General features: G+C 38.0%; 1 protein-coding gene across 3 annotated transcripts in view; it reads left to right on the forward strand.

The window, feature by feature from the left end:
* The window catches only part of MID1 (midline 1), a 246440-nt gene that overhangs the window by 144114 nt on the left and 80013 nt on the right, over positions 1–22313 (forward strand). For all 3 annotated transcript variants that reach the window (XM_051644192.1, XM_051644191.1, XM_051644193.1), the window contains exon 2: positions 5295–6010. In XM_051644192.1, the coding sequence (XP_051500152.1) occupies positions 5351–6010 (660 nt within the window). In that variant the 5' untranslated portion in view covers positions 5295–5350. The remainder of the gene's footprint in view (positions 1–5294; positions 6011–22313) is intronic.

The following is a 22313-nucleotide window of genomic DNA, read 5'->3' on the forward strand; positions in this document are numbered from 1 at the left end:
ACTGAAAAAGCTGTCAAGTCTTTTATCCCAAAACACTTAATCCACAAGTGTTTGAACTTTAATTTAGCCTGCAGTCTTGTGTCCATTTATTAACATCTGTGTTCACTATGCATGGAGGACCAGGGCTGAGATGCCCTTACTGTAGTGGGCATTTGGTAGAAGCCTTATCAAAACAAGTTGTCAGAAAATACTATTAGAAAAAAACACTATTCAAACCCGCTTGGGGATATTTTGGCCGTAATTCACCACAACATGACAAACTGTGATTTTGCCAGAGAGATAGCACATAAAGGAATTTTGGAACAAGGCACAAGTCCATCTTTTTTGCTGTTACTAAGATGCTTAAAATTTGCAGAATGGCCTGCAGCTCAGTTTTGTCCTCAAATGTCACAGAGTTCATTAAAATCTAAAAGTTCACTGAAATATTAATTCATTAAAAAAAGCTTTAATTCATACTACAAGCTCCATCTTTACTAGAATGGAATGCAAAGCTTCATCAGACATCCTCTTCCACCATTTTTCCACTCCTGGCATACTTTCTTCTCACCTTCTTGGAAGGATGTAGGAGCAGCTGAAATAGGAAAGGAGCAGGAGGCAACACGTGACAGGCTAAAACATTGGCTGCTAACTTTATTCACATAAGTAGTGATTTATTCTGTTTCAGAAAAACTCTGTAGCATTTTACTGACAAAAAGTATACTGGAATTTTTGATACAATTTTAAGCATAGTTTTATATTTTAGTCATTTTACCTCAGACAATATATGAATATGGAAATAATAATGTTCTAGCTTGAAGGTACAGAGTTAAGGTGAAGAATGTTCTTTGACAATATCACATTATAATTACTTTGTTATTACAACAAATATAAATAATAATCAATAATCAATTATTGGTCAACCAGTTAAGGGCAATGATAAACAGATAAATATAAAGGCCATGTCAGGTCACTAGTTGCCTTTCTGAGGAATGTTACCAGCTAGACTGAAATGTCCTATCCAGATCCAACTTTAAAGAATGCTGTTAACCTTCTTCAAGTATTTGATTACTGTAGCATCACCAGGTCCTATGATGTTACTGCTGGATGTTTGCCTTTTTCCCAGGAAGGTCAGGAAAATTGTTTTGGACATTATTGCAATTTTCTGATTGTTGTTTGAGTGCAGAAAGAGTGCTAGCCCATGTACAGGAACTATGTAGGGGTATTTGCTGTGAGAACAGCCCCACATAGCAATGTGTGGCTTGCAATACCTTTCTAACAGCAGGTAATTTCTTCAGAATGTAGCAGTGTGTTTCTTCCTGTGAGGAAGTGCTTACAATTCTGGTTCATGGAAATCTCCTCCTGCCCCAAGATTTTCTGGTATTTTTATCTTGCTGCTTCTACACACTGTTTTCTGTACTTAAAACATAGGGATCATCCATAACACTGGAACTCCCAGCAATGAAAAATCAAGAGTCAGCCTTCAGTCAGCCCTCAGCTGATTTCAGGGACCCCAAATCACCAGATTTTCCTATAAATGGTAATGTTTCAGAGAGTGGTGAACTGCATACTTTAGGTCTTCCTCAGGAAATGCATTTTTGGGCTTTAATTACTATGGTCTCAGTGGGATCAGTGGTAACAGTCTTCTAGACGTTAGTCGTATCTCTGATCCATAATTTTTCAAGTATAAAACAAATGAAACGTATAATACAGCATTTTCGCAGCATAGCATTCAGTTATGAAACATCTTGACAGATTTTTAAATCTATTCAGCTCTACTGCTACTTAACATACTAAAATGTATCTGGTTCAGCTTTAATTTTAATTTCTCATGTCTCTTTACTTCTGAAAAGTTTTGGGTGTACTTGTGTGCATCTGAAGGCAGTACACCTACAAAATATGTTGTGCTTAAAAGAAGCAAAAAGATATTAATTCCACTAGGGATAGCAGAAGTCCTGCCATGAAGTAAAGTGAGGTCAGGATTTCATTTACTGCATTGCTTACCACATTAATTCATAACTAATTGTTATGTGCTAGGGAGATGTCACAAATCCAAAGTTACTTAAGTGTTGTTTTTTTTATTTCTGAATAATACTTGTCTTTTGACAATCACTTTTACTTTGATACTATTCTTAAATCAACTTCTTGTGGGTAGAAAAATACTACTTCTCATTTCAATGACATTTTAGTGATAGTATAATTTTCTGCCAGTAATTCCCTATTTTTGTAAATAGGAAATGATGTACTCAAAATTCCTTTTTTTCCGTTCTGTGTCTGGCGACTGTAGGTTTCAATTTATGTTGGATATGGGATACAAATGTGCATATATAAACCGTGTGTATTGAGTTTCTGCCTAATCTTTCAGTTTGCTCTAGTTATGGATTCTCTTAACACTCTCAAGAAGAAATGCTAAATATGGAAATCTAAGACAAGAGCCAGTGACTTTGAAATATTTTGTAGTTGAATCAGCAGCACACTCCTTACTTTAGGCACCAACCTAATAGTGAAAGCAGAATTGCAATTGATTATCAAAAGTAATGGCTGGATTGCCCAGAAAATGCAGCTCCTTAAAGGATTCATTATTCTGTCCCAGATGTGTGCTCAGCTTTGATTACATTGGAAGATAGGCTCTTATTCCAAGATGTTTACAGTCTAAGATCAGAGTTTGGCACCCTTGCTCATACTGAATAGCATTAGTCAGGGCTGAGCTGCTGCTCATTCAGGTCAGATAGATCAGAATTAGTCATCAATTGAGACTGTGGTATTTGTGTAGAACCATGACAGTGATTCAAACATCTTTCCGTGAGGCAGTGATGCAGATGGGTGTTTTTGCCAGTTTTATCTGGACCTCACTTTTATATGAGTACCATAAAAAAAACTTTGGTTAAAAAAAAAAACAGCATTCTTTAAGAAGGAAACTGAATGAACAAAACCGTTTGAGACATGAAAGAGCAGGAGGGATTTTGAGCAGCGATGAGAGCATGGAAGAAAGCCCCATAACCCAAACACCATTCTAAGAAACAAACTCAAAATGTTGGCAGGTTTTCACTGGACTACCAATAGATGAACAATGATTAGTTTGCCTTTTTAAAACGTCCCCTGCCAACCTCAAATCCCCTTCTCCTATATCCAGCATAGCATTCAGCCTGCAGGATAAGTAGATGATGAGGTGCTCAGTTGTGAGGTGGAAGGGATTCAAACATTGTGAATGAGATTTTGATCTTCTGGGACTTCTGTGATTCAAAGAGTGAAGAGGAGGAAAGACAAACTGTTCTCCATTTGCAGAAAAGGCTTTCATCTTTTCTGTGCTGTATGGCTATGGCTGAGGAGAGAGGAGGGAATGCTTTCCTGCTTATATCAAATTGCCAGGCCTTTAATTTTGGCCAGATGCAGCATGCAATTATGGAAGCTGATGAATAGTTATAAATGAATTAGTCTTTGGCAAACTGAACTTTATTTCAAATAAGTTCAGCATCACAGAAGATACAGGAAAGCAAATTCTGTGATGGGGTCAGTGCATTTTTTAAATGCTCAGTTTTCTTGACAGAATGAAAGGACGCATTAGTGCAAAGAGGCAAAATATCCTAATTTTTAAGCATACGTCTGGAAGAGACGCCGTACAGCTCTTCCCACAGAGCAGGCAGGATTAAATACTGATGGGCATTCTGAACCTTGCCTCTGTTTGCTGAACTTTCTTTTTGCCATGGTTCATATTGGGGTTATAGGTAGCATTCCTATCACTGCCACTGTGCTCCCCACACTAATTGTCATGAAGTACAGAAGGCTCAAGCATGCTTGGTTCCCAAAGCTGCTAATGAGCCTGGAGTTCTCTTCACCCTTAATGAACCAAGATTTGATTGGGGAGGGGGTGGTGGAGTGTTCTTGTCTGTCCCTGCTTTTCCCTGGTGAGGGGAGGAGGCAAGAGTTCACACAACCAAACAATGACTTTACAGTGTAAAGGCGATGCAGCTGTGCCATCTGAAGCCATCCTCAGCTATGAGCAACAAAGCTTAAATAGATTGTACTGTGAAGAGGTATGGCTGTGTGAGTGTGAAGCATAGCTTTTGCTTCTGCTTCAGTGACTTGTCTGCTTGTGGCAGCGACAGGCCCGTGACAGGAGCTTAGGCAGGGAGAGCTGCGTAGGGCGACTCTTTCAAAACTGCTCTCTGTAATGCCGAGAGCAGGAAAGGAGGCAGAATGAAGTTTCAGTTTATCTCTGATGAGGGTGCACTGCTGCATTCTTCAGAAAATCCCATGCCCTCCATTTAAAAGTCATTGATTCCTAATCTACTTCAGATGATTCCTAAGTCCACTAAAGAAGTGGTAGTTCACAAGTTTTAGAAATAAAGAGTACTCACATGAAAGTGCAAGATCACACACAAAAACCCCTAAGCAAATAACGCATTTCACTCTCTTATTCTCTAGAGACTTTTCTTGTACAGTAAGTTAGGATCATCAGAAATCTGGGCTAAACTGCTGTTTATTTTTTTCTATGCATTTCAGTTAAAACAGTGTGATCCTGTGCCTAGATCTATCTTTCTGTAAATGTGTATGAGAGATATATTTGTGCATGTGTACATGTACATACGCAGAAAAATAAGGTTACATGTAAATACAGCTACATATGCTCTTGAAATATGTAGGAGGAATGTATTAGTATATGACATATATATATCTATATATATATGTTATCTGTAAAACCAACAAATACTTCCCTAGAGACATTATTTCCTGTATATATTCAGGTGTGTATTTGCACATGTAAACAAAGACGTGCTCTAAATTCTGTACTATTGCTATAATAAAAAATCAAAATGTCAATCTATGCAAATGACTGTTAATTGTGAGAGAGTTAAGGTTATCAGTTATACTCTGGACTAATCTTTGTACAACGCTATATAAAGGTGAAGGTTTTTTTAAAAGTTTTACTAGGAGATCAGTGAAGCCAAAAGCAGCATCTGCAGAAGGAATCTAATTTTGCTGTAATAGACTGTTTGAAGGCCATCATTTCGGTTTTTAATAATGCACAGAAACATCTGCTGTTTTTCTAGATTGCATGAGAAAGAAAGGGAAAGAGAAAAAAAATAAGCAGCAGCATAGCTTTTGCATTCTTAGATGAACAGAGGCAAGACAAAAGAATAAAGCAGTCCGGGTTTAAATACCTTGATGTATGCATGTGCAGGTTCAAAACTTTAGATAGCTCTCCCGCCCGGCATGGTGGGTTGATAGCCCTGGGAGCAGTGGCGAAACATGACAACCCCCCATGGCTGACCCCTCATGTTCTATCTCGCCTAATTGAATTTTACGTGTGTTTCCAGATAGCTGATCAGCTTCCCTGGATTTCGCTGACGCCACAGGAAAGCTTTGCCTGAAGATGGAAACACTGGAGTCGGAACTGACCTGCCCTATCTGTCTGGAGCTGTTTGAAGACCCGCTGCTGCTGCCTTGCGCTCACAGTCTCTGCTTCAACTGCGCGCACCGCATCCTGGTCTCCCACTGCGCCACCAACGAGCCAGTGGAGTCAATCACCGCCTTCCAGTGCCCGACCTGCCGCTATGTCATCACCCTCAGCCAGCGCGGTCTAGACGGGCTCAAGCGCAACGTCACCCTGCAGAACATCATCGACAGGTTTCAGAAAGCCTCAGTCAGTGGGCCTAATTCCCCCAGCGAGACCCGCCGGGAGCGGGCATTCGATAGCAACAGCATGTCGTCTTGCGAGAAGGTCCTCTGCCAGTTCTGCGACCAGGACCCTGCCCAGGAGGCAGTGAAAACCTGCGTTACCTGCGAGGTATCCTACTGTGAGGAGTGTCTGAAAGCCACTCACCCCAACAAGAAGCCATTCACTGGCCACCGTCTCATCGAGCCTATCCCGGACTCTCACATCAGAGGATTAATGTGCTTGGAGCACGAGGATGAGAAAGTGAACATGTACTGCGTGACTGATGACCAGTTAATCTGTGCCTTGTGTAAACTGGTCGGACGACACCGTGACCATCAGGTGGCAGCTTTAAGTGAGCGCTATGACAAGCTAAAGGTTAGTGCTACCTATCAGCCTTCCTAGCCAAGCAGCTTGTGGTTGGGAAGGAAAGTACCCGTTGGTTGCATGCTAATTCCTCATCTGGGCAGGCGTTGGTAAAAGTAGGTGCATGATCTCTAATCGGACAAAGGTACACAAATAAATCGATATGTGCATTTGCTCATCACCATTGAAAAGGTGTTGGATTTTGCTTAAGGAAAGATTAATCAGTTGTATTTTGATTTCTCTGTGGCTATCATAAAGTATATGCAGCATATACTACTGTTTAGATGAATCTTCTTGTCTACCTACAGCATTTTTTGTGGCTGCTGGCAAGGTTTAGTGCTGACTGCACACACACAGGCACTGATTGAACTGTCAGGCATTCTTTGCTCTACTCTTGATTAGTTTTCATTTGGTTGCTTTCATTGTGGAAAGCCTTTGCATTGCTGCTAACAGGAGATGCATTTATCTGTGCTGGCTTCAGGGATGCAGCTGCCTCTCCAGCCAGGGATACTGAACGCTAGCTCTGCTCTTCTCTTGCTACCTCCCACATGAGCTCACAGACAGTGCACTCCAGGAAACAAAACCAAAATTGTTTCTGAGCTTCCTGCGTCATTCCCAGAGTTGGGCAAGCTCCCAGCACATCCCCTGCGCAGGTAGCAGGGGGACTGCAGCAGCCACTGGCCCCATACTGGACACCGCAGGTGGGGTGCCAGTCGGCCGCCAGGGCAGGGTGTATTCTGAGCTCCACAGGCTGCCAGCGGAGATGGAGCTCTCGCTGAACAGCAGGGCCATGCAGTGTAGCCTTCCACCCTCCTGTATGTGTGTTCCTCTCATGCCAATTTAGGTATCTAAAACCTATAAAGGCAGGAATTAAGCATCCCATACTTCCCTCCCTCCTTTCCCTCTGGTCAGTCTGTGTGTTCCTATGCATGGCTAGGGGGGGCATTTTTTTTAAGATGGACTGCAACTGAGAAACCACAAGTGTTGAAGGGCAAAGCTTACCTATCGGCCTTCTCACTCAGAATTTTAGAGGTGGAAAAAGAAACAAAGTCAGATTTAACTAACTTGGAGGGCTTTCTTAAGTATCTTCAGACAAAACTATAGCTGCACATGTCTGACAACTTCGTGTGAGCACAGGCAAAGCCTACATAGGCTGCGTGGATTTTGTTCTTCTATGCATGGGCAAACATGCAGTTCAAATTCTGTGAGTATATTAATATAATGAAAGATGCTTACTTACCTGGACCTGATAGCTTCCTTTCATCTCTCATTGCTTTCTGAACTAATTTGTTATTTTTATATGCAAGAGTTTGGCCATTGATAAAATGGGACATGGACTACAATTGTGAATAGAATATGCATGGATTTACAGTGCTTTTCAATAATGCAGCAAGTTTAGGTCCTTAACAGGTGCTACTGTTTAGTAAGCCAGCAACATGTTGTTTAGAAACTTTATATGAGTAGGAATGCACTGCTTAACATGAAATACCTTCAACATTAAATACTGGGTAAGTATATTTTTAAGGATATAAAAAATAGTGAAGATTTCCTAGTGTTGATGTATGGACATATGACAAGTCTTGAAAGAAGACCTTAAGAGGCATGTAACTTCTTTTGAAATCTTTGACAGAACATTGCAAATAAGGAAAAAGTAGGATATTTTTGCATGATCAATGACTTTTCTATGCAAACATGCCTAGGCAAACTCTGGAAGGGTATCTCAAGACAAGCAACATTCACGTTGGATGTTACTCCATTTAGCTTGACAGAAGCCTAATTGAATACCTTCTGCCAGCCTCCCTAAGAGTGTTTCTAGTGCTAATTTAATGTTTAGCATTACATTTTTATAATTTCCTTATAATGACAACTCCTATCATTGTTTATAATTTTTTTTTATTTTTTTTTTTTTTCTGAGATGTAGACTTTGTGCCTAAACTACCTAAAAGGAGTTCATATAGACAATTACTAGGCTACATGAAATCCAGGTACTATCCTCTTTGCTATGAGGCAGCCTATTTTACTTTGCTAATGCCAGTGATAACACCAGTAATGCCAGTTGTGCCAGCAATTATGACACACTTATTCTCTGAGCCCAAGAATAGCAGGCTAGGTAGTTTCCATCAAGAACCAGCGTCCACTTTCTGTTCACAAGAAGGTAATCTGAAGATTATGTCTTTCCTCATTGCTTCTTGTATCTCAGAATTTATGTTGTTTTATAGATCAAACTCCAAGAATGAGATTTTCAGTACCATAAATTGACACTTATCCCTCAGGAGTAAAGGAATGATACCTGTTCACTTGAGCATGTGGTAGCTGAGAGGCAAGAATTTCAGGTCCATTTTTATGTTTGGGTCTCCTCCTTTATAAATGGTGATATGACCTCTTGACTCATAGGCTATGCTGCTAACATAAATCTCAGGTACAAGCTCACAGATGGTCTTCATTGAACTACAGATGATGTGCATGCACCATTTGGCAAATTCAATGTTCAAGTGGATCAGAAAAATCTGCACTCGAAAAAATGGGTTGTTGCTTCCTATATTGCTGCTGTGGGTTTTTAAAATACATGGGGTTTGATAGATAGGCTACTCAAATATTTTTTAAAAATTCTGAAAGAATGAGCATTTGGTAGCCAATAGTATAATGGATTCATTCAAAAATGAGAGGTTAATTTTATCTTTAAAAGAGAAAAGCAAAACTGCTTCAAGTGACACGTTCTTTCCTGTGATTTTTCTTTTTAAATTGACATATTGTTGATGCTAACAACAGCCACTGGTGTTGTTCTGGGTGTCAAGCTATGCTAATTACTTGCATTCTCTTCCGGCACTGTTACTAATTATTTAAGCAATAGCTCACCCTTCATTAAGCATAGGACAAAAGATGCCATTACAATCTAGCTCCTTTTGTGGCAAAAATGAAACCCCTTAATTAGGAGTCCTCTACAATTGTCCACCAGAGGCATCTATACTGAAGTGTGTCTAACAGTCAATGCAACAGCAATTGTGGACATCTGAGAATGAGAAAGTGTTTTCCTTTGGCAGCTATGGCTACAACCCTGAGAGGTGCTTTTCTTTCTCAACTTGAGCTGGAGTAGAGGGTTTTGAGAGCACTTACGCTCTCCCAGGAGCAGTCCTTTCTTGCTTGCTTACACGAGCACGATACCTTCACGCTTATGGTTTGTTTAGTGTTTATAGGTGTGTTGTTGGTTTTTTTTTAAGTAGATCATAGACAGGTGCGTATTAAAAATGGAAAAATGATAACCAATTACCAAACACAAGAACAAGAAGTAGCCTAGCAATACACTGAATTTATGAGGTGGTGGTGAAAACTGTGGGATAAATTAGAAATACTTTTTAGCTGCGTAAACAATGAGAGCTTTAAAAATAGGAAGTACACATTCTTACGCTTACCCCATCATATTATCGGAAAGATAATATTTATGCCTAGTTACTTTTGATACTGTTTCTTTACTTTTTTGTCTTCTTGCAAAAAAAAGGAAAAGACAAGGACATTATTTTTTTTCAGAGAAAATTAATACAGTTACTGTTATTCTGTAGGTTTATTTATTCTCAAGAAAGTGATTGCAAAAATGAGAAGATTATAAGAGTTATTTTGAACAAGAGATCATATTTGGGGGAGAATGAAGTTACAAGGTGTGGTTGGAAAGATATTGCACATTTAATACTAGTGAAGAGCTACAAAGAGGTGTAACAGAAGAGGAAGATGGATGGTAAGCCAGATTTTTATATGGTGTAAAGGCAGCATAACTCCACTGATAACAAAATTTTTACTTTCCTTCATATTTACAGAGAATATGGCCACTGATGCATATATTCTTGGCAAAAAATAATTTTAGCACAATTTTTGTATGGCTTAGTCAAGAAAGATCTTTTGTTGAAATGAACTGCTGTAGGTTAGCTGTGGTTTTCCATGTTTTTATTTGAATTTTATTAGTGCTGGTGTGTATTGGGCTCGTCTATGAAGGCAGGGCAGCCCTCTGAAAGGCATTCGGCAGTTCCAGGAACAAAAGGCAGCTGATTGATGGCAGGTTTTTTACGTGTAGTTTAGCAGCAGAATCCATATGATTTGTTTTTCTATGGTGTGTTGATTCAATTAATCACAATTTTTAATTTTTTTGTGGGAAAAGCAGCCATAAATTGTTTCCAATCAACTCTTATAAGCCTACTTTGACTGAATAAAGGTAGACAGAAGACTTTGTCAAGACAACAGCGACGATAAGCAGAGCACAAAAATGTATCTGCTTCTCTGATATGTATATCATGAATTTTAAAAACTTTTCATATTTAAATGTCTTTGCAGAGATACTGGTGAAATATGTGTTGAGGTGTTCCAGCTGGTTTTATTTGGCAATATTTTGCAGGTGCAGCTTAATCGTTAGTTGTTACCATAATTTGTTGCAATGTGACATCATAAGAACCCAGCTCTTACAGATCTATACTCCTACAAACAGTTGGGCTGACAATCCAGGAATATCTGTTTCTGGACTTAGATATAAAGAAAATATGCTTATGTGTGTATTCATATGTCTATATACTTTTTATTAATTTTATGTGCATATTTATAGTACCAGTGTTAGTATATATAGGCAATGCTACATATGTTTGGTTTTATTTGTATATAGACTTGATCTAGACTGGTAGTGGTTTTGTTAATTTACATCTAGAATCTTGAATTTGAATAAATACAAATATGCCTATATTTTAAAATATATAGTTTCATATATATGTGTATGTCTGTAAAAATATATTTGATCATATTTATACATAAAAACTGCATGCCAATTGTTTTACTCAGTATCCATTTTAATACTCTATGCATGTAGTTCGTTTTAGTAACTGAGTATTTCCACATCTAAATTTATAATTTCCCTATATGCCCTTAATTTTGCTAACATTCCATTTCATAGAAGCTATTAAGGCTAAAAAAAAAATCCAACTGACATATAAAGACATAGTATGTAAGTGTTATAGTAATACGTGTAATTAAAATGTAGGTAAGTGGCCCTTTCTCTTACATGGTATTTAGTAGATTCACAGTGTAGGAAGTTCCTTTCTACAGTGCCAGTTATGCAGGTTCAGCATACAGTTAAAACACTATATCCAATGTAATATAATGTGGAACTCATTCATTTATTATTATTAGACTAGATACAGATTGATGTTATTATTTTTAGATTAGATGCAGCTTGACAGATACTTCCATTTATTAATTTTGTCTTAAATTAAAATGATGGATGGTGATATCTATTAGTATGGCATATTAACTAATGTTACTTAACCCATAAATAGATGCAAAATTATAACTAACTGGCTGTGCTTTAGTATTTCCAAAGATCCAAAAAAATTGTTGTCACATGGAAGAGGATAGATGTTGGAAGGAACTATTTTACTACAAAGGTTTTCCAGTTGCACTTATTTTATTACATTAACGTATAAATATTAAGGCAGACCTTAGACCATTCTGTCTGCAGTCTAGTGTTACCTCAAATGGCTGTGTTTCCTCCACCTGGTATTTCTTTGGTGGAATTCAGGATAGTAGAAATTCTCAATTCAGTAATAACATTAGTAATTTTGGGGGAATGGTTGTTTTTTGAGAAGCATTTTTGGTAAATTTTAGACTGTTCTAGACTAGTATGAAGTTCCTTGTGTTTATAACTGTGGATAATGAATTATGACTTTACTATAGTTTTAAGTACTATGAGCTTGTTTTTAACTACCTTAGATGCTTTAACACAATCATAGTTTTTTAAAACTTGCTTTCACAACTATAGAGTTGGCAAGTCTTTCAAAAATGTTAATTTACTATTTATTTCCCTCAATTTGTAGTGGAAATGATGGTGTTGAAAGCATAATCTATTCAGGAAGAACAAGATAATTAAATAGAATTGTAAATAGTACTGCATTATAATCCTTGCTCTCATGACTGGTTGCCAGAGAAGTCAGACTAGGCATTAAGCAAAATGTATTTTCATTCTTTTCCTTGGATCTGGTCCAAACTGTTCAGATAATAGACTTTAAGTCCTTGTTCTAGCTCTGAATTTGCTTATTATAATGACCTCCCGAGTGGCCCTTCGTTGCTTACGCGTTTTTAGAAGATAAGATGCTTGACAGTTGGAGGTGGAATACAATGCTTGGCAGATATTTCCTCAGAATGAGAGTTTGTGTTTAAACAATAAATAATAATGTAATAAAAATGGAAATTAAGCAAATAGATGAGGTTAAGGGCAACCAATGAACTGTTTTAGAACATTCAGTGATGGACACTGGTTAACCTTATGTTTAGCAAATGTAGTGTCTGCCTACCAGGGTAGCAAAGATAGGGTCAATAAAAGGAAAAGTTAGAAACATATGGCCTGTCAAAGGCAGAACATTTACAGATTCTAGCTTAAAAGAATTTTTTTACAACTTAGAATGTGCAAGCTGATTCTTTTAAGTGCTTTACCAGGGAGTGATAAAGCAAGCTGGGGGAGTATGGCTAAGAATACTTGCCATGGCCAGTAGGCTAAATCTCACACTCTTTGGTGGCATTGAGAGGTGTGTGGATGAGTATCAATATGAATGTCTATATGTTAGGTGGGTATATTCTGAAGTTATTTTAAGGTATAACCTTATTTTAATGTAAAGATTGAAAAAAACCCAAACATGTGACAGCAAATACATTTTCAGACAAAGGTAAAGGTGGTTGTCAGTATGCTATAAGTAGGGAAAAAAACCACACCAAAACCTGGGTGTAAATATCTCCCAAATAAGAATTGCAGAAAACTCAATATTTAGATTTCTCTCAAGCTTTCATTTAATATGTTAAATTACTCCATGAAGAGAAATCCAAATTACTTTAACTCTGCCCTGTAAAGACATACAATCATAGGAGCATGATTAAATAATTTTATTTCTTCATTATGCTGCACAGATTTCATAACTTTTTTTTTGCTTTGCCCATATTGTCTGATATTAAAACACAAATCCACCAATGATCCCAGTACCCTTCTTTCTATTTGGGCCTTATAAGTATACAACTATTATTATTTTCTTTGGCCCTCTATTTTGCTAGCAAAAGGATTGTACTTTTATGTATCCTCAGTACTGCAAAGGTGTATGTGGGGGCTCACAGCAATCTGATACAGCACCTAATTTGCAAAGCCTGAATACTCTCTGGAGGGGGAAGCTCTTCCAGAATGTCATGGACTGCAAAGCTGTTTTGGGTTGCTAAAGCACACTTTGGACTCAGAGCCTGATAAGGGTGATAAGACTGTGTGTTCCTTCATTCTCACATCAATTTTTACCTCTCACCAAAACCAGCCATCCAGCCCCCTCTCTCCCTCGGCATCCCTTGACCCTCCGTGCAGGAAGCATTTTCTTTTGCTGGGAAGGATGTTGTTACCCCCAAGAGCAAGCAGCCACAACAAAGGACAAAGGCTGAGGGGATTCATGCCCTTCCCAGCTTTCACGTCTCCTTTAAAAGTGCTCTCTGAAATTAGACAGAGCCTGCTCTGTTTTTCCAGTTCGCTAAAGTTAGTGAAAAGTTAAGGAGGAGAAAATAAAATGGAAACTAGATGACTTTCTCATAGTGTGACTATACAGAGTTAATCCTAGACCTTCTGTAAATGCTTACTTAAGTGAGTCTTACCTTTTAACAGTATAAATGCTAAATTGAAAGCACGTTGTCTCAGTCAATAAAATGCTCACAACTTACTGGGTAGCTAGGAAATAAATAATTGGATTGTATCGTTGGATTTCTTTATGGTGTGCCTTATGGGGGCAACAGGATTGCCTTTTATGATAACCTTTTTTAATTTCTGCAGGCTGAAGTGCCAAGTATCACTTCTTTTGCAATTTTTTCCTTTGTGTGAGCTTTTGGCCCTATGCAATATCTCAGTTCATGACTGTGGAAGGGGAGTGCGTGCAGGGTTGTTTTCACGCCTCGGACAAAAGCACTGGAAGGCCTGGAGCCCTGGGTTGCCTCTGCCTTACAGGTCTTCTCCGTTAGAGTTTACTGACCTGCTTTCAGCTGTCCCCAGTTGTTAAGATGTGAGACTTTGCTGTAGCTAGAATTGCACTGCAAAATTCAGAAACTTCCATGCTGCCTACTAGCACCTGTCTTTGCACATATCTGTTCTCTCCTCTGAAAGAGCTCTCTGAGGTTCTGAGAGCTGAAAACTGGGAAAGGTAGAAAAAGGGACAAGAAATGAGTCCATAGTCAGAAGTATAGTCCTGTAGAAATATTTTCCCACTCATCCTCAGTATGACACTATTACACTTCTATCATGGTTTTTTTTTGCTATTTTGTGTTTGCATCAATTTGACTTTGAAAGCAATAGAGTTTGGTATGGATTGGTTTGGACTTGTTTTTTTCCAGCATTTGCATTTTCAGAGAAATTAAAATGTCCTGCCAAAATGTAATCTGTCTACTCTTTTGAAATTTTGCAGTTTGAACTTCCTTACAATATGTTGGCTGGAACAGCATAAAGTAGTAGTATGATCCTTTAATTACATATTACAGTATGAGAAGGATCAAATTCAGCACAGATGATAGATGTAACTGGAGTGCCTATGGCTAGCTTTTTCATTTTGTGATTTATCTGATCAATTAGTTGTGATATTGACAATGATCTTCTAAACTATGACAGACACTCATCCACTCTTAGTGGCTCACAGAAAATTGGCTGTTGAAACCAAAAGCTGAAAATAGGAAAATGCAAAGGTATTTTGGTGGAGTCATATACAATATACAACTTCCTATCTATATGGAAGTTGAGGGGCTTTTTTCCTTAAAAAAAAAAAAAAAAGGAAATCTTGGGCATTTGTGACTTTGGAATAGATACGATTCTATTGTTCTATCATCTCTGCTAACTGCATCTGTAAAGTATGGCAATTCCCAAAGGCCCAATTTAAAAGAAGTCCTGTAATATAAGATCTTGTACAAGTACAGGAGATGTAATCCCAGCTTCACCAAGTATTCATTCCACTATGCTTAGAACAAAATAGAAAAGCAAGCATGACAATATGTGGAAATTTTATATGGTCACAGTGATATTCAGATAAGCTATTGGCATCATGTAAATGGGTAAGATTAAATAAGAAAAAAGTTTTAAATTAATATTGCCTAGTTCCAATAGTCAGCAAAGGTACTAATATTTAATTTGATATAATTATTCTGGTTTGAAATACAGTAGCATCACCCCTGTGTCACTACGCTGAGTGATGTCTGTACATTCTGTCTTATTTGCCAGTCTGATAACAAACTAATGCTGATGTCCAAGATTATGTTCTGTACTGTTATAACAGTACTCCCTATTGACTGAGAATTTACACTCCCTAAAATTGAAAAAAGAATTGAAAGATGAGATTTCAAAATAGGAGATAATGTCTCTCTCATATGAGATGAGATAGAGGTTTCTTTTTTTCTCATAAATGTTTCAGCTTTTATTTCTTAACAAAATTTTTGTTTTGATATCACGTTCTTTTTTGCAAAGGGTATTCTAAAGAAATTGAAAATAAAAACCTGTTAGGATAAGAAAAGATCTTCCATGTAACATATGCAACTGCTCATATGAATTACAACAAGTATTGCTAAAATGTATAGTATTTTCTCAAAAAGCTAAAAAATACAGAGCTGACTTTTTTCCGTCCCTTTATTTCCTAGTCCCATATCACATGAGTAATTTTGTACACCATTACTTACTGTATGTTCAGCAGTTGTGAGTGATAAATCGTCATTGTTAATACCAGGACAGATGAAGACGGGAGCAGCAATCTGCTGTTAGACTGAGTGAAGTGAGGGGGATGGAGCTGTTGGGTCCCAGGGCTGATATCAGGACACGATTGTCAATATGCGTCTTGTTCAGGGGTGTGCCTAAAATTGTAAGCAACCCCAGCATTTTTTCTGTATTGTTTCCTGTAATTCCACGCACATTTTGAGATACATACCTTAAAGGTATTAAACTTCCATTTTCGTTTCAGAAGATAAACAGTAACCTGTTCAGGTACAAATAAACTGGAACATCTGTTATGGCAGATAGCACTGAAAGATTTCTTAGCATGCTCAGAGTATCAGAGCTGGAGGAAGCAATGGCTAATTTTAAGCCGATGAAGAAAAAAACAATATGACTGCTTCCTTGGTCAGAGCAATCCATTTTTCCCCCTATTTTATTTAAGTTTTGTTTGCACGTGTGTGTATACTCTTGTGTCTTGCTGAACTCTTCTGTTGTCCCCATGCAGTTGATATTTAGATTCCATACCATCCATGAATAACAAGGTCAACTCAAGCTTGTAATCTATTTGAATGTCAGATAAGTTTTCCATGTCTAAGTCTAGTTGGCAGATAAAATTAGTTAAAGGTAAAAAAGAACACACATCATCTTTCATTAACTAGTAGAGAAACAAAAACATCCTATGACAATATAAAAGGGAAGGACCTGCATTGCTGTTTTGCTTATATAGATTGAGTGCTTACCAAAAATAACATTCTTGCTTTACTCTAAGCAGGCTGGCAGTTGCTGTAGGTTCACACGTGACAGTAGCCTTCCCACTGAAACTCATCTGTGCGCTTCTGGAGACATACTGGCTATTTTGAAACATGAGGCTATGCTCCCAAGTTTTGTTATTTAAAAGAAATTAAAGACAGGCAGCTGTTCACAACATTTGTGTCTCATGGTAGAAGCATTAAGCAGACTCGTTAGGCTATAGTTAATGACAGTGTGTACAAACTTATTTCCAGATTGAGCCAGGAGTATGTGGAGTCTATAACTTATTCAAACTGAATTGGAGCTACATCTGTCATAGTAGATTGATATTGGATACTAAAGTAGATATCTGAAGATACTAAAGAGAAGAAAACATTCTGATTAGTGTATGGATGACAGTTCATCTGAGTAGGTATAATGTTTTATGTGTGGCCCAAAAACTCTAAATACATAAAAGCAAGAAAGCACTTCAAAGGAGTAATTGAAGGAACTATTAAAATATTACAAATAATATTTGACTGACATAATTAGTTTTTTACAAATTAATTTTTTTCAATCAAAAAATTGATGTTTTTATTGCCTTTCCCAATGTACCAAACCTGACTATATTCTGTGAACTATAAAAGGGGAAAATACATAGGCAGATATTAAAAAAGCTGGTATAGGCAAATGCTCAGGAGAGAAAGCCCTGTGTTTTTCCATTAGTAATGGACCTCCTGTTCTCTGTGTGGTCTTTCCTATGATTCCTGCTTCCCCCATATAGACGGATGCAGATGGATGCTGGAAGCAGCTGGGGCAGTGGGTCACTCCAGGATGAATGTACCAATGCTGGGGGTCTCCCATTGCACAGGGTGATTTGACATTCAGTTCAGCGGGAGTGAGATGCGTTCACTTTTCTATGAATAAGGGCTGGCTGTAAGAAGGCCGACACTGAGGGTTACAATGCATCTATACGTTGAAAACACTGCCATGTGGGGGAGCTGCTGCATTGAGGCCTTTTTTCAACCCAAGGGGTGAAAAATGCTCACTCACCGGAAAGACCCACTCAAGATGCCTGGTGAGGTTGTGCGAACATTAGGTGACTTTATATGATGATGCAATCATTTCTTTCATGTGCTTTAAGCATGGGCAGGGCTTGTTCTCCCTCCTGCATTCCATTACAACTTTCAGCTTAAAAAATGTGCTGCAGTCTGGGGGAAAAGGAGCTTTATATTAGACATACAATAATGTTTTCACTCTCGTTTGAGCATTTCTTAGGATCAATGTTGACGAAAAAGTGACCTTTCCACACAGATCTACCTATTAGGTTGGCCACCATTAAGCCTTTCTGTGGTTTTTACCTGGTCTTTCCCTCTACTGAATTAGCTTTCTTTTCAGACTTTGTAGACACATGCTCCAGCTCTCCTGAAATTCTGATGCAGTGAAATTCTTATGCAGGCAGGATGCTATGGATTAGCATAGTTCTTTTTGGGCAAGAATATTGTCAGAGGAACCTTTTTTAGCCCTTTAATTTACTTGATTACTTCCAGCTTTATCTGTATTTCTACAAATTGAAAACCTTTGTCTGAAGATATAGTGAATTACTCCAAGTAATACCACCTCTTTAGGTTCATTAATTTAGATTCTTATAATGTCTTTTTTTAAAAAGAAGCTGGGTAAAGGAGAAAGGGAAGAATAAGAAAGTAAAAAAAAAAAAAAAAATTAAACATTTTTTGAGCATCCAAGAACTATTTAAATGAAGTGTGGATTCTGAGTGGCTTTAAATGGGTTCTTGCTCTGCCTAAATCAGTTTGCACATTTTCACTTGAAAGCAATGTAATTTTTCTGTCAAAAAAATGACAGCTAATCTTCAGGAAAAATTAAACAAACAAAGAAGCAAACAAATGTGATTTGGAGTTCTGCTCTTAAATATCATAGTGTTTAACTTCAGCACTGTTAAAGTCAGCAAAGGCTTAAGATTTTACATTTTAGATTGTGTACAATATAAAAATAATTTTTAATCAATTAGGAGTCTATTTTATTCTGGCGTTGCCTCTATTGTGTGCGGAGTTGAGTATGCAGTGTAGGGTACAAGTAAATTGTTGGGTTATGGGTAAATGATTGTCACAAATTACAAATTCAGATGTGGGAGAGCTTATTTTGTAATGACTCTGCTTATAGTTAGCAATGAAACTATAACTCCAAGGAAGAAAACAGCAGAAAAGGAGAGGATGCTTTTTTTTTTTTTTTTTTTTTTTTTTTTGGGTGTGGTTGTTATTTTTTTTCCCTGACATATTTCTAAGCGTGGTAAGAACCCCATTTCACCCTGAAGGTTAAGGCAGGAGTGCCTCAGTGAATGACTTCAGCTTGCAGAACAGGCTCTGAATCTGCTGTCACGTGTTTTCCTTGGAGGAACTCGTTTCCTTCCTGAGGAGGTCTGCAAGGTCAGGCAAATATCCGATCTTGGAAGCTGCCTGTCTCAGGGCTGCTCTCTGAGTCATAATTTCTACAGAAAAAGTCACAGGGAAAGTCTGTCAGAAACACTGAAATGCAGTTAAGTGCTTCAGTAATGGGAAGCCATTTTAAACTGGGCATGCCAGACAGAAAAGGATTTTGAAGTTTGGGGGGTTTTGTTCTCTTATATCACATAGATGTCATTTCAGCATTCTTGTTTAAGAGTCAGAATTCATGTGATTGGCTTCTAGTGCCGTGAAGCAGTAAGAGCTTGGTACTGTGAGCAAAAGGCCTCCTGTCCAGTCTTAAAAATTCAGCCCTATTACTACTTTTGTTTTACATTATGTTTAGAGTATAGACCAAATTCTGGCTTTAGGCATACCAGCAGAATCCTACATTGCTTCAGCAAATATTATTGGATTTTTTATTATTCTCAAGTATTTATTTATTAGGTACTTAATATTTACTATTCTGTTTTTTTCTTATTTATACTGTTAACACTGAGGGTGTATTGTGGGATCACTGAACTAATTTCATTTAACGAGCCCACTGCTGCCAAAAAATGGTTCACCCTGTTAGTTGTTCTCCTTCTCCTTTCTGCATGCTTCTACTGTTCCTGCTGAAGTGGCTCCAGCACTTGTGCAACCCTTTGATTCTTTGCCTTTTCTGCTGGCAGCCAGCAGCCCTGGCAGTACAGTGGTGCAGGCATGTGTGAGGTGGGACCACTGAGTCTACTCCATTTCCTCCCTCTTTCTCCCAGCTTTCTTCACTGACCACAAAGGTGTACTCCAGGAAGACTGCTGCACTAGCTGCTGAGAGTAGATGCATAAAGCAGGTGCCTAAAATATGATTTCCCACCAGCCAAATCAATCTAATGGCTGGCTTCTGTTGGTCCAGTATTTCCCCTCTCCTGTAGTGGTGCATCCATATCTTCTCAGCATCTGTGCCATGCCTGTCCCATCTCACCCACCCTGAACTATGCCAGTTCTCAAGGTTGGTAAAACAACAATCCCACTTAGAAAGTGAGTAATTTTCTTGATGTCTGACATGTTGAAATGATTCAGTAGGACAGAGTAGGACAAGGAGGAAAATGATTGAATAGACTTTAACTATTATCCTAAGCAAGGAGGAACAACTCCACCTATAGCCTTCACTGTATATAAAAAGGGGGTATAGAAACTTCTCTATGTCCAGTTCTGTTAAGGGTTGTTCTCTTTATCCTCACAGACTGCTGTTGAGATGAACAGATGTGACTCTTGACATTGAGTCAACCTTTCAGAATTTGAGAAAAAGGTGGAAAAAGAAAGCTTTCTTTTTTCCTTGTGTCGTTAAGTGGCAAAAAAAAATGGTTTTGCCAGTAAAAACAACTGTGTTGATAAACAAAGCAAAATAAACTACAGAGGTACAAAAGCAGTGCTAGAATTATGCCTATACAAAGACTTTTTTCAGTACAAAATTCCCCACAGAAGTTTTGCCTGCTCATGTGGTGTTACCACTCTGGCAAAAGCTTCTAATGTAGTTTCTAATGTGAAGCTGGGAGTTTTGTTGGGAATAGTGGCAGGAGAAAAAAATTGATCTTTGGAGGTTTTTACCCCTCTGCTGTGAATTTTGCCCAACCATTAGGCTTTATGTCACTCCCTAGTATGTGATCAGTATGTAGGTCCTCCAGGCAATTCCAAAAAACTGAAAAAATATTTCACAAATCTGGCCTAAAGTTTGAGCTGGGAAACAATCACAGAAGTAGTTTAGTTTAGCTTTGCTTGAGAACTCTTACTAGATTTCTAGAAGGGCTATAATATTTTCTGCTTGGGGAAAAGTTCATCCATTAATAATATGAACAAAACTGAGGAATTGTTATTTATGTTTTAATTTTGATTTATATACCTGACTTTTGAAATAGTCTTGGAATATTCCTTGAAATATAGTGGAATGGATCTGTCTGGTAATTCCCTTTTAACCACAAACCAGCAGGACTTCAATAGCTGAGCTGCAACAGGTGTAGATATATCTGATTTTTAAGGACTGTCAGAGCTTTCCCACTTTCTCACAGACTGCAGGATCAAATACGCTCAGGAGTCGTGCTCACTAAAACAAAGCTATTTTAAACTAAATAAAGAGCAAATTCCAAAACACATCAGAGCTAATTTGCCATTGTTTTCACCATAAACCATAATGAATCCTCATCAAATGAATGCAGCTGCTATAGTGCTGTATCCAAAATAATGGAATTAAATTGCTGCTTGGGGAATTTTAGAATATAAATTTGGCAGAGACTAGTTACTGGCAATTTGACAGCAAAGCATTTTTAATCTTATCCAGAGAGGTGATCCTGTGTTCTGTCATTCTAAGAACAGAGAGAGGAGAAACAGAAACAGGATGACAAATGGCCAGACCAAAATCTGAAACAAGAAACCGCAAGAACTTAAGGCTAATCCAAGCCATTCTGGAAAGCCTATTGGGAAGGCAAGGGGAGGGCAGGAGGAGAAACCTTGGGTGGATTACATTAGAAAAATTCTCCACCATGCTTTGTGGTGACAAGGTCAACAAGAGGATTCACCAAAGGGAGCCTGCAGGAATCACACCTTTACTGCCATCAGGGTAAGAAGTGTCACAACCCCAAAGCAGACCATCAGGCTTGTCCTCCTTGCTTGCTTCCCTATAAAAACATCCTCTTCTATGTTGTCAGGGGGTGTGTGGATGCCTGATCGTAAGTTAGGAGGCCTCATCTGAGAGAAAGTAGTGACATTGGCCAGCTTGGCCTCTTGTGTCACGAATTTGCCTGGAGCTGTCAGGACCCAGGCTGGCACATGACAATACAACACACAACTCAAACATCTGTAAAAACTTCAAGGATGAATGTGTGCTGAACACACCAACATTGTCTTTGCTTGCACTGTTTATGATCAAACAAGCAGTCATGGAAGTGCCAAGAGTTATGATGAAGTGCAGACTATGACCATTTTATTGGTTACAAAACTGTAAAACTAAAACCAATGTCTCACAGATTTTATTTCTAGCTTATGTTAAAAGTGACCCCAAATTAAATTTCAATTTCAGGAGAGAGAAATTTGCATTAGGGCCAAATCTGAACCTCTAAATGTTTATGTTTAATAAGCCTTACTATGCCCATTCTAATTCAGCGTTTATGAAATATTGCAGCTTAAACCATTCTTTTAAACAATTACATTTCTGTTCCCTTGCATATAGCAAAGCTCCTGGGATTATGTTTCCAATAAGAATATTTGGTATTATGGCTTCAGAATTGGATATACCTGAATATTTAACATGACATGTTCCCAGAGAAGTTACCTAAGAGTTCAGCTTAGGGACAGCTGATCAGCTGAAACCAAAAAAGTTATTCACGTTATCTTCACTTTTATTATTTTTTTTTAATTTATT

This window comes from Apus apus, chromosome 1 (assembly GCF_020740795.1).
Source record: "Apus apus isolate bApuApu2 chromosome 1, bApuApu2.pri.cur, whole genome shotgun sequence".
In the NCBI taxonomy this organism is placed as follows: Eukaryota; Metazoa; Chordata; class Aves; order Apodiformes; family Apodidae; genus Apus; species Apus apus.